General features: G+C 32.8%; 1 protein-coding gene and 1 non-coding gene across 2 annotated transcripts in view; both read left to right on the top strand.

The window, feature by feature from the left end:
- DNAH5 (dynein axonemal heavy chain 5) overlaps positions 1-13,632 on the top strand; it is a gene marked incomplete at its 5' end in the record, with an annotated part of 276,873 nt that overhangs the window by 138,575 nt on the left and 124,666 nt on the right. The window contains 6 exons of the mRNA XM_031946282.1: positions 2,436-2,612; positions 3,421-3,622; positions 5,180-5,322; positions 5,946-6,080; positions 10,137-10,259; positions 10,450-10,663. Of these exons, the coding sequence (XP_031802142.1) occupies positions 2,436-2,612; positions 3,421-3,622; positions 5,180-5,322; positions 5,946-6,080; positions 10,137-10,259; positions 10,450-10,663 (994 nt within the window). The remainder of the gene's footprint in view (positions 1-2,435; positions 2,613-3,420; positions 3,623-5,179; positions 5,323-5,945; positions 6,081-10,136; positions 10,260-10,449; positions 10,664-13,632) is intronic.
- On the top strand, positions 7,631-7,734 carry LOC111718998. The gene has a single exon (XR_002769328.1). It is a non-coding gene; the product is annotated as a U6 spliceosomal RNA (small nuclear RNA).

Below are 13,632 nucleotides of genomic sequence, written 5' to 3'. Positions count from 1 at the left end.
TGATCTGTTCTTTACCCATTCCCTATCCATAAAGCCATATAAAAGAATACAAAACAGGAAAATGTAAATCTGACAAAATATGAAATATCTCTTACCCATCGTTTCCCTCAAGCTTAAGCAAAGAAGGGAGAAAGTTCTGCTCAAGAGAAGTTGGGTCATCATATTTGAATTCTACCTTCATCGTACTGAACATACTTAATAGAGAAGTAGAAATGGAACTATAGAGGTCAAAGACAGGAAAAAACAACTAGATTAGACCAATTTCAGAAATAAAAAAAAAATATATCAAAGACTATATATAAAGCCTGAGTCACTCTCTCCCATTAATATACTTATCTCTAGGGGAAAATGAGAACATATTTGTAAAATCCAGCCCAGGAGACACACGTAGGAAGAAATTCCACCTGCCTGGAGTAACTCACAATTCTAGAATTGTAACTTTTGAACAGATGCTTGTACTGTTAAATTTAGGTAATCCAACTTATGTTGGACTAATATATTAAGGGACATATTACTTGAGCCAAAAGAGCTGATATTTTCAGCTAAAGTAGTATTTCCTTAGCAAAAGGAAGTGGTTTTCCTTAAATTTGGAAAAGAACCCTTTCTATTTTGCTCTTTTGTAGAATTCATCTTTTCCTTTTCTACTTATAAGCAACTGGTGACAATGTGGAAAAAGAATCTTCTGTCTTTTCAGCAGCAAATCACAATAGAGATAAAATTATATTGTCTCTTCCCTTTCCTCCTCTCCTCCCTTTTCCTCCTCTCTTCTCTGCCTTATTCTGTTTTTATCTTTCTCTTCTCTCTCTTTTCTCCTTTGTGCCTTTGTCTCTGTCTCCCTGTCTCTTTAAATGACTCCATTTTAGTTGGTGTTAACTAAATTCTCATCCTTTATTTAAGATCATGTGAATTGTATTTGTCCCATAGTTACAGAATATTTCCAGTGTCAATATTTACCAAGTTCTTAATTTAAAGATTCTCTGAATTTTTCATATGCAAATCATCGAAGCATATAGTGTTCTTCATTTTCTCCTTAGTCTAGATCTTGTTATATTCAAATGGACCTTAACTGTCTCAAAACTATAGGTCAGACAATTTCAGTAGCTGTTTTTCTCTTAGACTTTTGAGAAGACCTATATATTATATACTTAAACTGTTAAAGTAGGCAACTGCAACTGTTTTTGTCAGAATCAGACTTATGAACCCCAAAATTGAATGATTAAGGACTATTCCTTTAAGCGATCACTCCCCTACATATTGAACAACTGTAAATGAATATCACATAGAGGAAAATGGAGAGATATCGTGAGTTTGTAGGTTGAAACATAATAAATTATGAATTTTAAAGGACAATGATAAGGGGTATCAGAATACGAAATGTAGGGAAAGGAAGATGGACTGATCACAGAGCAAAGGAGAGAGATAACAGGGAGATGGTATCTGGTGATTTTTTTGATAACTTCAGAATTCAGGACACAGTGAAGGAAGTCTTGAGCATTTTTGTGAAACTTATTGACAAAATTATGAGACATTGATTAGAGTCTTGCACAGCAGGCAGATATGATGAGGTGAGATGAACATCATTGAAAGAAACATCCAAATCTATATGGTCCATATATTCACTAGAACTTGACATTTGAGTTTTCACTCTTGCCAGTAATTAGAAATAAATAAGACATGTATAAATAAGCAGCTCACTAATTCTGAGAGAAGTCAAAGACAACTATGAGACTGAGATTAGATGATAGGTCAAAGACACAAGTTAGCTTTAATTATTAATTTTCAAGTAGCCAATCAGGTAAAGAAAATAAACATGAATTTGGTCTTCAAGTTGCCATTTTCCCCTCTTTGGGGGGTGTAGTACATAATAAAGTAGATTCATGAATTCATGAACAATTTTACATTCTTTTCTCCTGTCAAAACCACTCTTTGTCCTTGTTCTTCTGATTCAGAGTATGCAATGTGATTTCATGTCATTCACATCGAAGTGAAGAATAAAATGACTTTATGACTTAAGGAGAATTTTTCTGTGTTTGTGAAGTGGAGCCCGTTTTATAAAAGATAGATTTTTTAATAAACTTTTTGCCTTACAAGATTTTAAATTACTTATTTCCACAAGTAATTCTTTCTATTCTTTCTATACCATCCTTTAATTTTAAAAAATATAGAAAAACATTTAATTCTTGTAAGTTTCATTGTTATCTTTTTTAGTTCCCTGATTTATCTTTAATTTGTTCCAAACCATTTTCCTGAATTCTTTGTCTTATTTTCCCCCTTTATGTAGAAGTTATGAGTTGGATCCCTGAATGTCAGACCCTGAAAATGTATTATACAAGCTTAAATGGTGCTTAAAAATTATATTCAAAAATAATAATCATATGCTATTACTCTCTTACATATAATTACATATGACAATAGATTATTGTGTGAACTAATAGGGTTTTCTGAAGAAGCGTTCTCCCCAAGAAGCTTCAATCCTTCGTCAGTTGTACACTGAGTCTTTCTCTGACCTGTATCGCTTCAGTATCCAGAACTTGGAATACAAGATGGAGATGCTTGAGGCATTTGTGATCATGCAGAGTATCAATATGCTTCAAGGCCTTATTCCGTCTAAGGTAACTATAAATAATAGAATTTTCTGAGCTGTGGAATCGCTCTTTTATGAAGTTATGTGGCTTGTGAAATCAATTCCAGTTTGGAAGTGAAAAAAATTGAATTTGAACCACAGGCCTGACCTTTACTAGTTTTGTGAGTCTGAGCAAGTTACTTAACTGTCCTGTGTCTCAATTTCCTCATCAGCCAAATGAGAGAATATCATATTCACATTAATTATCTTAGAGGAAAGTTGTGATGCTTTGCCAAGTTTAAGGAACTATATAAATGAGGTATTATAATGATAATTGAAACTGATATTAAAGTGCTTCATTCTATTAGAAGTGTAGAGGAAATTAACTTTAAAATTCAATGTTAGGATATTTTATATTTCATTGTGTGCTTATAAGAATTCTGGACAAAATGTATAGTGGTTTGTATATACGTTGTTGAATTTAGCAGTTACATATAAAAATAATTCTTTAAGAAAACATGATTTTCAGTTGTAGCAGTTTAATGTTTAAGGGGACCTTTGAAGATATTTAGCCTGACCTTTATCCCAAATCAGAATCTCCTCTATATATCTAGCAAATATCTCTGTTTTCAAGTTCAATTTTTAAGCCAATGTGGAGATCCATTTTAGACTCAGCATGATTATATAATTGAAAAAAATATATACCTTTTAAATTTATGTAGAAAATTATCCTTTTACTTCTTCATCTATTACTACAGAAATCTGTTCTTTCTCCTATGATGCTTTTAATTGAAATTCCATGCAACAATTTCAGTTAGAAAATTTTGTATTTAAAAGAAGGCTTCTTTATTCTATAGGAACAGGGAGGGGATATCACATCAGAACACCTGGAGAGATTATATGTTTTCTCTCTGATGTGGAGTGTTGGAGCATTACTGGAATTGCAGGACCGCTATAAAATGGAGAATTGGCTGAGGTCTCATGAAACACTGAAACTGGATTTACCACATTTAGATGGAAATGAAGATACCATGTTTGATTATTATGTAACAACTGATGGTTAGTACATGTAGTTTATATATTCATACAGATAATGAATCAAGTCAAGAATTCTGATTTCTTTGATTTAGAGAATTTGTGGGAGAGGAAATTCTAACAGTATGGGTTAGTATATTTCTTTAGATAAAAGAGATTTGCCTGGAGCACTGAACGGTTAAGGGAATTATCAGTCAGTTAGCCAGGATAAGTCAGAAGTAGGGATTGAATCATAATCTTCCTAGTGCCAAGGCCAGCTTTATCCCTATGTAATAATGACATGATAGAATATCCAGAATCAAATTTTCTTTTCTGAGTTATCACTTAAAATTATTAGCTATAAATTCAAAATTGTATCTTTATGTATAAAAGAACCAAAGATTAATTCATCTCCATCTTTTAAAATTAATTTGATTATGGTAAGGATGCAAACTATTACAAGGCTAGGGATTTAATTTACAATTTCATCATTATAAGGAACTGTTGGGTGATAAAACTGCCTTTAGCAATGCTAATTGGCATCTTCCCGGCGTTTTATTTTTTTAGATAGTTGCCTACTGAACTCAAAGGTTAAATAGCTTACTTCAAAGTCATATAGGAATTTGGTTCACTGGCATAGTGTCATGGCTTTCAGGATTCTCTTTTTACTATGCCATGCTGCTTTTTTTTTGTTAAAGAAACAAACAAACAAAACCCTCAATGGTATAACTAAGGCATAGTGCTTAGAAAGTATATATATTAGAAAAAAAATTTTGGTGTGGTACTCAGGAAACTGTTGGCAAATTATTTTATCTTGCTTAGCCAGTTTTCTCATCTACAATATGAGACTTAATATTTTTAGTGTCTGTTTTTTATGTCAAGGTATTAGGAGACACTCTGTTTTCCAGAGCTAAGGCCCAACAAGTAGACTATGCCCTGAGCTGGACATAGCAACAATCTTTTGCACTCACAGTGATTTCAGTCATAGCAAATTCCTAGAATTGTTTCTCAGCATCAGCTTTCTCTGAGCTTGGATAGCATTAAGCCCAGTTATATATCCAATTGTCTCATTGATTCTGTTTCCCCTTATTGTCAGGGCTATACCTCATAGTATTGCCCTAGGTATAAATATTGAGATCTCCCCACACTAATGCAGTTGCTTCCAATTAGGGTGGGCCTCTGGCAGGTGTAGCCTTGTTTGCAAGCCATTTTCCTCACTTTGAAATCAAATTTCTGTTTATATCCTGACTCTCCTGTCTCTAGCTTGCTTTGTTTGGCTCCAAACACTCACTTGTTAGAGGCCAGTTTTGGTCTGATTCTCCCTTATATACTTTGTTATAGGAGAATTTCATCTTGAAAAATAAGATTCTATTGAGGTCATATTTTCCTAATACCTCCTCTTTGTGAATTCAGGCCAGCTCCTTAATCCCTTTCTGATTTACCTTTTAGGTACTTAGTCTTTGAAACTGATGGTATTTATTTTGTGTGGATGGCTAATAAATTGTCTTGATAAGCAGAAATTCTTAAACAATTAAAGGTGGTGTTTTATATGAAATATATTTATTTAGCTCTGAAAACTCTAATATTCTCTCTTCTAATCAGGCATATGGATGCACTGGAACACATGTGTTGAAGAATATGTTTATCCTTCTGACTTTACTCCAGAATATGGATCCATCTTGGTGCCAAATGTAGACAATGTGAGAACTGACTTTCTAATTAAAACTATTGCTAAACAAGGCAAGGTAAGATTTCTGTGACTTTTTTGTCTGTAATTGGTAGATAGAAGCTTAAATGCAATGCCTCATTGTGTCCTTGGGGTGTTAAGGCCAAATTAGGAAAAAATAAATTCTGGTAGTTTCTACATGGCTTGAGAGGCCTGAGAATAAGCCTGGTTTAGATTTTATCAACTAAGAAACAACTTTCTAAGTTATGAGAGGCTGTTCTCTATGCTGTCCAGAGGATGATGAATTTATCAGTCAAGTAACTCTTTTAGTCCATCTACCAAGTTATAGAATAATTGTGATCAGTATCAGTGAAATTAATATCCATACTGTTGAAACCGTGAATTCATTCAAGTATTGAAAGCAAATTGTATGTGGTAGTTTACTAAATAACTTTGGAAAATAGATTTTTAAAAATATTTCAGCTACTAAGAGCTGTAATTTAGCAAAAAGATTATTAACATACTCACTATAATCTATTATTTCATTAACCCTAGTTCAGTAATATTAGGAATGCCTTTCATTCATTATTGAATTATTTTGCATAAATTGGAAGAGAAAATGAAATTTTTATTTCAGTCAAAAAGAAATTTCTCTTTAAGTCATTTTATTATGTTCCTCAGATTATTTGCCTTCTATTTTAGGCTGTATTGTTAATTGGAGAGCAAGGAACAGCTAAAACTGTTATTATCAAAGGATTTATGTCGAAATATAATGCTGAAAGTCACATGGTCAAAAGTTTGAACTTTTCTTCAGCAACTACTCCCTTGATGTTCCAGGTAACTTTTCTTTTAATCATGTGTATATTTGAAACTTATGAGTCAAAAAGTTTCTTGATATTTTCAGAGAAAATAGCTTAATTTTTCATGGTACCCAGATTATTGTACCTTTCCTTTTAGATGGATGCTATCTTCAGCTTCTCACCATGTGGAATAATTGACAAACACTTTCCAATAAAACTTTCAGGGGCTGTTATCCTATGGGACCAATGTCCTTGTTACTCTAGCTAGAGGATCTTAGAGGATCATGGTAGGAGAGAGGAAACTCTCAACCAAAAGTCAAGAAGACTTGAATTTGAATTCCTGTTCTGGTGCTTATTAGATATATGGTTATGGACAAGTCATATCAGCTCTTTGGACTTCAATTTTCTCATCTGTGAAATGGGGATTATATCTCCATTGAGCTGTTAGAAGAAGTATATAATAATGTATGTAAAGTGCTTTAAAAACTTTAAAATCCAATCTAAATGCCATTATCAGTATTAATAATCTCTAACTCTAAATTGTTGTGAAGTCAGAAACTCTCTGAACAAGATAAAGCCCCCAGTGCTCATATAACCTTAAAGAGGCTATATGTAGGAATGCATAAATACAAAGTGTTATTTTCAGGTAGTGAAGGGTGAAAGCTCAGGAGCCACTTAATCTCCCTCTTCTTTTGTGTATTTCAGACTTTCACTGGCCAATACAACCCAATAGCATTTTTCTTGTCATCATCCTGGTGTGTCTCCATCCTATAATGTGACATTAGGGGAAAATGAGTGAGAATTTATAAGTGTAGGAAGTAGAGTGGCAACCTTGTTGTCCACTTCTGGCTATTCAAATCCATCCAGAAGACACACACAAAAAATACAACTCTGTGTGTGTGTGTGTGTGTGTGTGTGTGTGTGTGTGTGTGTACCAACAGAGGCTTTATATTTTTGTCAGATATCAGTGTTTCATGGATCCTAGTTTGGAGAGATGTCAGAGTGCTTTGAATTGTGATATGCTCCAGTGCAGCCTGATTTACTTTGATAATATTCTTTTTTTTTTTTTTTTTTGAAGTGGAAGAAGTATGTATGATTGTCTAAGACTGCAGTACCATTGCAATTGAAGGAATTTTTGATGTTGGAGAATTGTTTTATTTTTAAAATTGTTTTTAATTTAATATCCTATGAAAACAATCTGAGTAGGTTACAATATAGTAAACCAATGGTAGAATTTTTTCATCCTTTTAAGTTATATGTTGTGGTTGAAATGATTTCCAAGGGATGGCATTTGAAACTTTACAAAATCCTTTCTTACAAGTAGTGGTTGCATCCTGGCTTACACTGATTTTTAATTTGTTTGTTCTTCATTAAGAAATATGAGGGTTTTTTCCTTACATTCTTTTGCTTTACTTTAAATCATAAACTATGAAGAAAATAATTTAAAAATCTAAGTCATCTATAGATGTAGAGTTTAAATATAGGAAAAATAGCAATCCTAAACAAGATTACTCAGTCCTAGAGGTTAAGAAATATGTCTTTGGAATCTCCACATGGGTAGGCAATAGGTACATTTGTTGAATAAATGCTTGATTCAACAGGCTATATAATAAAATTGGAATGATATAGAGAAGATTAGCATTACCCTTACACAAGAATGATAGAAATTTCATGAAACATTTCCTTTTTAATGGGCAGCATGATCCTGGAGCTGCCCAGTATCTAAAAAGTACTGTTTCCAGGCCTGCCTCTGATATATACAGGCTATTGTGACTGTGGGCAAATCGCTCATTTTTTCACAGCTTTAAGTAACTTTCAAAATATTCAAGTAGGAGAGAAGATGCCAACCTACATTGATAGAGAAAATTTCCTCCTCCTGCTATTCACTACATCAGTAGAAATAGTAAGCTAATTTCCTACATAACTTTGATTGAGTGAGGTTTTAACCAGATTGCACTTTGTAACTCTTTAGCTTTTACTGATAAAAATATTTATATGGGTAGAAGGAAATTTTCCTATTATGTCTCAACGTGAAATGGGAAACTTTGTTATATTGAGATCTTGCGTTCCTTGGGTTCTTCACAGCTTACTCTTTTCCTATATTTTTTAATAGTCCCATTTCCTGTTTGAGTTGGAAATGCTTCCTCTTTATGGTAACCAGTCTGAAGACTGATTCCAGTTCTAGGTCTTTCTCTTGTTTTGTTATTTATGTAGGCAGGAATCACTTGCCATCAAAGCTTACCTGAAAATGCACTTATCCCTTAATCATTAGGGTATCTGTTTCCTGAAATGACTTCTTATCTTTTTTAAATCTGCTTTTTCATGTCACTTACATGAAGAGAATGTAATAATTTTGAGGCTAGGGTTGTAATTTTCATGTCTTCCTAGTGCTTATAACATAGCACATGTTTAACAAATCTTGTTGAATTGAACATTACTCTTCCTTTAGAATTTTCAGAGTGAGGTTTAATGATTAATTATATCTCCTGGTCTAATCTCCACTGGCTATTGAATAATCTGAAATCCACACTTCATCCCACTCTCACACACAACCTTCTAGAACCTTAAAAATGCCAAGAAAAATGTGCACAGCGATCTCTACCTTTGCACATTTCCGCTGACATATACGAATTCACCACTTAAACATGATAAACATATCAAATTACTAACAATCTATTTTCTTATAAATCATACCATATAAATAATATACACATATCACCCAAACTCTTCTCATTATTAAAATTTCACTGCATCCTAATTCTAATCAGTCACACAAGGATTGGTTTAATTTCTCCCTTGAATATCACAATTAGGAAAAAGTGCTGAGGCTTTTTTTTCAGTCCCAGGGAAGAATTTGGAGGTGTCACTATGTAATGGGCATCTGAGAGCTTGCTTTTTCCACAAATAACTGTCTATCTCTCCATTCTGATACTTTTTTTCTTAACCATGACTTCTCACTAATCCTCTGTAGATGATTTGCCCAATTAGTCAGACATCTTCTAGGTCTTTTAACATCTCAAAGTACCTAGACTGTCAGGATATTCTCCACTATTTTCACTATATGACCAATCTACCCCCCTTTCTGATCATATATATTTCCTGGATTGTATCATTTCTGATATTTATGATGTAAAAATCATCATTGATAATATGTTGTCCATCAAGATCTTTCCATTGTTATTTAGGTCACTTGAAATTTTTTATTCTAAAGAAAACATAATCCATATATTTTAATGTGATGTTGCAATGAAAATGCTGATATTCAGTTTCCCAAGTGCTAGTCAGCATACTCTCTGATTCTTTTTACTTTTGGCCCTGGTTCATTTTCTATTTGCAATGTTTATTCAAAATAGATACTATTTTAGTAGGTCACCTGTGTAACTATACTCCTTAATTTGGGCATTGGAAATTCTTTATCCATTTTGACTTTTCTGGTTTGAATTGTCTGAACAGTCTTTTCTGAGTAGCTATGGATTGAATGTGGCTAAATTCAGTTAGGACAATGCTATCTATTCCAGTTTACGTTCCAGTGAGAGTGAGAGTAGTGGTGATGGACTTTGCATATGTTTCCAGTTCCCTGAGCACAAAAGCAGTCTCATTTAACTTTGCTGGTCAGCACAAGCCAGCTGGCAGTCTGCTTAATTAAGAGAGCTGGCCAACAGACTTTGAAAGGCTATGCAACCCAAAATACAGACTTTAAAGCTTTCTGGCCATCAGCCCTGGTTAACTGAATACTGATTATAGAAAAGCTCTGAGCAGACCTGAGGTCTTTACATAATAAGAATTTATGGTGCCATCAAAAGAGGAAAAAAGGAGAAAGTAACTGTATAATATCAGTATTGAGGCACATTCTAATTTCACATAAGCTAAAATTCCCTTTCCTTCTAAATTAAAGCAGATTTTCAAATTGGAGCTGAGGAATTTATAGGTATAATTCATATACTTCAGATGTGTTTTTGTTTGCATATATAGCATTTGGGGTTTTATTGACTAATTCATATTAATGGAAAATATTCCCAGGAAGTTCTTTATGATCAATTTTCTTTCAGCTCATATTTTCACAGATGTTTCTGTTGATTATCTTGTTTCATAGCGGACAATAGAGAGCTATGTTGATAAGCGCATGGGCTCAACATATGGCCCTCCAGCAGGAAAGAAGATGACTGTATTTATTGATGATCTAAATATGCCTGTAATCAATGAATGGGGAGATCAGGTAAGTTACAGGGTATGGCAAGACTGATATTTTTTCCAAATTAAGATCCAACTAATTTTCAGTATGTTTTCATAAGCAAGCATTTATTTTCAATTTTTTCAACTTTTGTATCTCTGAAGTTCATTTTTGACAGCATACATATTTGAAATTGGTGTAAAAATATTTTAATGTTTTATGTTTCTTTTCTAAGATTACCAATGAGATAGTTCGGCAGTTGATGGAACAAAATGGATTCTACAACCTTGAGAAACCAGGGGAATTTACAAACATTGTAGATATCCAGTTTTTGGCAGCCATGATCCATCCTGGAGGAGGACGCAATGACATACCCCAGAGACTCAAGAGGCAGTTTTCTATATTTAACTGCACTCTCCCATCAAATGCTTCTATTGACAAGATCTTTGGTAAAATGAATATGCAATGATTTGAGGAAGTGATTTGGGATGGGGACAGATAAGCTGCCCAGAGTCTACTTAGGAAACACTCCAAAGCTTTCTAGTGGCCAGCATTGGATCAACATTGGGTGGTCCTTATTCTGTAGATTTCTTGCACCATTCTTGAAATCCTCTTAAGAATAAACTATCATTCTCAAACAATATGCTTGATCATATGTAGAAGAAATTCAACATAACACATTTGCATTTAATAACTTGAGTACATGGATGATTTTTTTTTTGCCAGAACTTATTTCCCATTAAAAACTCCTGTCAGATTCATGTAAAATAATGCAAAGACTTGAATGTTCTATAGAGTCTGTCCTATCCTCTAGTACTGGCATATATTGCAGCACTGGGTTGATAGCTATTGGACAATATGGCTGTTGTCAATCTCAATCCTAACAATAACTCAGTCGATGACTTGAAGATTTGTATGCAAATTGAATTCCATTGCTTTTGGACAAAGGCCATTCTAAGGCTTAGAAAGCAATACAGTACAAACACTAAAAATGGATTCAATGTGTTCTTCAGGATAAATTACAGAATTAAAATTAATTTTTTAACAGAAAAAAGTAGAGAGAATTTTATAACATGAAGTCATTAGAACAATGTATCATCATGCCAGTTTGTGCTTTCATGTTTTAAATAGCTTTAGAACTGATTTTTAAAAATTACATCTAGTTTAAAAAATATATATACCTTAAGTGTGATGTATATATCTATGACTGGTGATAAATATCTAGAACTGATCTTGATTGATTACTATTTTAAATTACATTGAGGAGGTTCTCTTACAGATCTAGAGATTCAGGGCAGAATAAAATATAATAAGCAAGGTTATAAAGTTCAAGGACTTGCTGAGTTTATATAACTGAGTTGGTAGGGTATCAAACTTAATCTGAGTCCAGAATTTATGTCCCTGTTTGGGTTTGGGTTCTCTTTGGGTACCTAGTATAAGGAAGTGAATTTGGAGTCAAAGGATATTAATTCAAATCTTGTCTCTACCACCATTTGTGGAACTTTTGGCAAGCCACTTTATTTTATTGGACCTTAGTTTCCTTATATGTAAAATGAAGAGATTGAATTAGATAATCCCAAGGTACACAAGCTTTAAAACTATTAATCATATAAAATGAGAATCATTAGGTTAATTGGGAGTGATCCAGAAACACATTTTTACATTTTTTTTAGCTTTTTTATTTTCAAAATATATGCATAGATAGTTTTCAATATTCACTATTGCAAAATCTTGTTGATTTCTAAGAGATATAATTGACTAAACACAAAAAGATTGGCATTTACATATTTTCCTGCTCACAAGATCTTTCTTCTAAAAATGTATATGTATGTATGTATGTATGTATGTATTTAATATTTTTCCCATTACATTCAGAATAGTTTTTTACATGTTTTTAATATTTTTGAGTTCTATCTTCTCTCCCTTATCACCACCCACAATTAAGAAGCCACATGTGAAAATATACAAAACATTTCCATAAAAGTCAAGTTGTGAAAGAAAACTTAGATCTCCTATCCTGATAAAAATAAAAACACTCAAGAAAAATTAAGTTAAAAATAAAGAGAGATATAGAAAGAGAAATAGAGAATACTTCAATCTGTATTCAGACAAATCAGTTCCTTTTCTGGGTATGGATAGGATTTTTCATCATAAATACTTCAAAGTATTGTGAATGATTGTACTACTGAGTATAACAAAGTCATTTACAGCTAATTATCCCAGAACATTTCTATTAGTTTGTACACAGTATATTTCACTTTGTCCATGTAGGACTTTCCAGTTTTTTTCATGAGAGGATCCTTCTCATTTTTTCCTAGAGAACAATAATATTCCATCAGCGAAACTTGTTTCACATTTTTTTTTACAATTACTATTGCTAATTGTATTTCCCCTCCATTTATACTTTCTTTCCTTTCACTCTGTCCCTCCTCAAAAGGGTTTTGCTATTAATCATTCTGCCCCTCAATATTCCCTCTCTTTAATCACTCTCCCCCTCTCCTATGTCCTCTTCTCCTTCTATAAGATAAATTTCTAAACCCCCATTGAGTGTGTATGCTATTTCATATTTGAGCCAATGTATGCTATTTCATATTTGAGTAAGATTTATTTATTCACCTCCTCCTTTCTTCACCTCCATTGTAAAATCTTTTTCTTGCCTTTTTATGATAGATAATTTATGTCATTCCACTTCTCTCTTTCACTTTCTTCCAATACATTCCTCTCTCACCCTTAATTTCATCATTAAAAAGATATTATCTCTTTATATTCTTTTTTAAATTTTATTTTTAATTAATTTTTAACACATTGCTTTATGTATCATGTTGGGAGAGAAAAATCAGAGCAAAGGGGAATAACCATGGGAAAGATAAAAAACAAAAAAGAAGTGAACATAGCATATATTGATTTACAGTGTCCTTATTTATTTTTCTGGATGCAGATATCATTTTCTGACCAAAGCCTAATGGGATTGCTTTAAATCAATAAATCACTGAGAAGAATCAAATTATTCATAGTTGATCATCACACATTCTTGCTATTATTGTATATAATGCATTCCTTGTTCTGCTTGTTTCTCTCAGCATTATCATGTAAATCTTTCCTGGCCTTTCTAAAATCAGCTTGTTCATCATTTTTATAAAACAATAACATTCCACCTTATGCCACAATTTATCCAGCCATTCCTCAATTGATAGGCATCTACTTATTTTCAAATTTTTTGCTATCACAAAAAGAGCCACTACAAACATTTTTATCCTTTTATACTCAACTTATGCTTATGCCCTCTGTCTATGTATACTCCTAACTTCCCTAATAATGAGAAAGTTCTAATGAGTTACAAGTATCATCCTCCCATGTAGGAATGTAAACAAATAATTCTTATTAAATCCCTTATTATATCACTTTCCTGATTACCTCC

Source organism: Sarcophilus harrisii, chromosome 1 (genome assembly GCF_902635505.1).
Source record: "Sarcophilus harrisii chromosome 1, mSarHar1.11, whole genome shotgun sequence".
NCBI classification, from domain to species: Eukaryota; Metazoa; Chordata; class Mammalia; order Dasyuromorphia; family Dasyuridae; genus Sarcophilus; species Sarcophilus harrisii.
The sequence above is the reverse complement of the archived record's forward strand: the minus strand, read 5'-3'. Positions and strand labels throughout refer to the sequence as shown.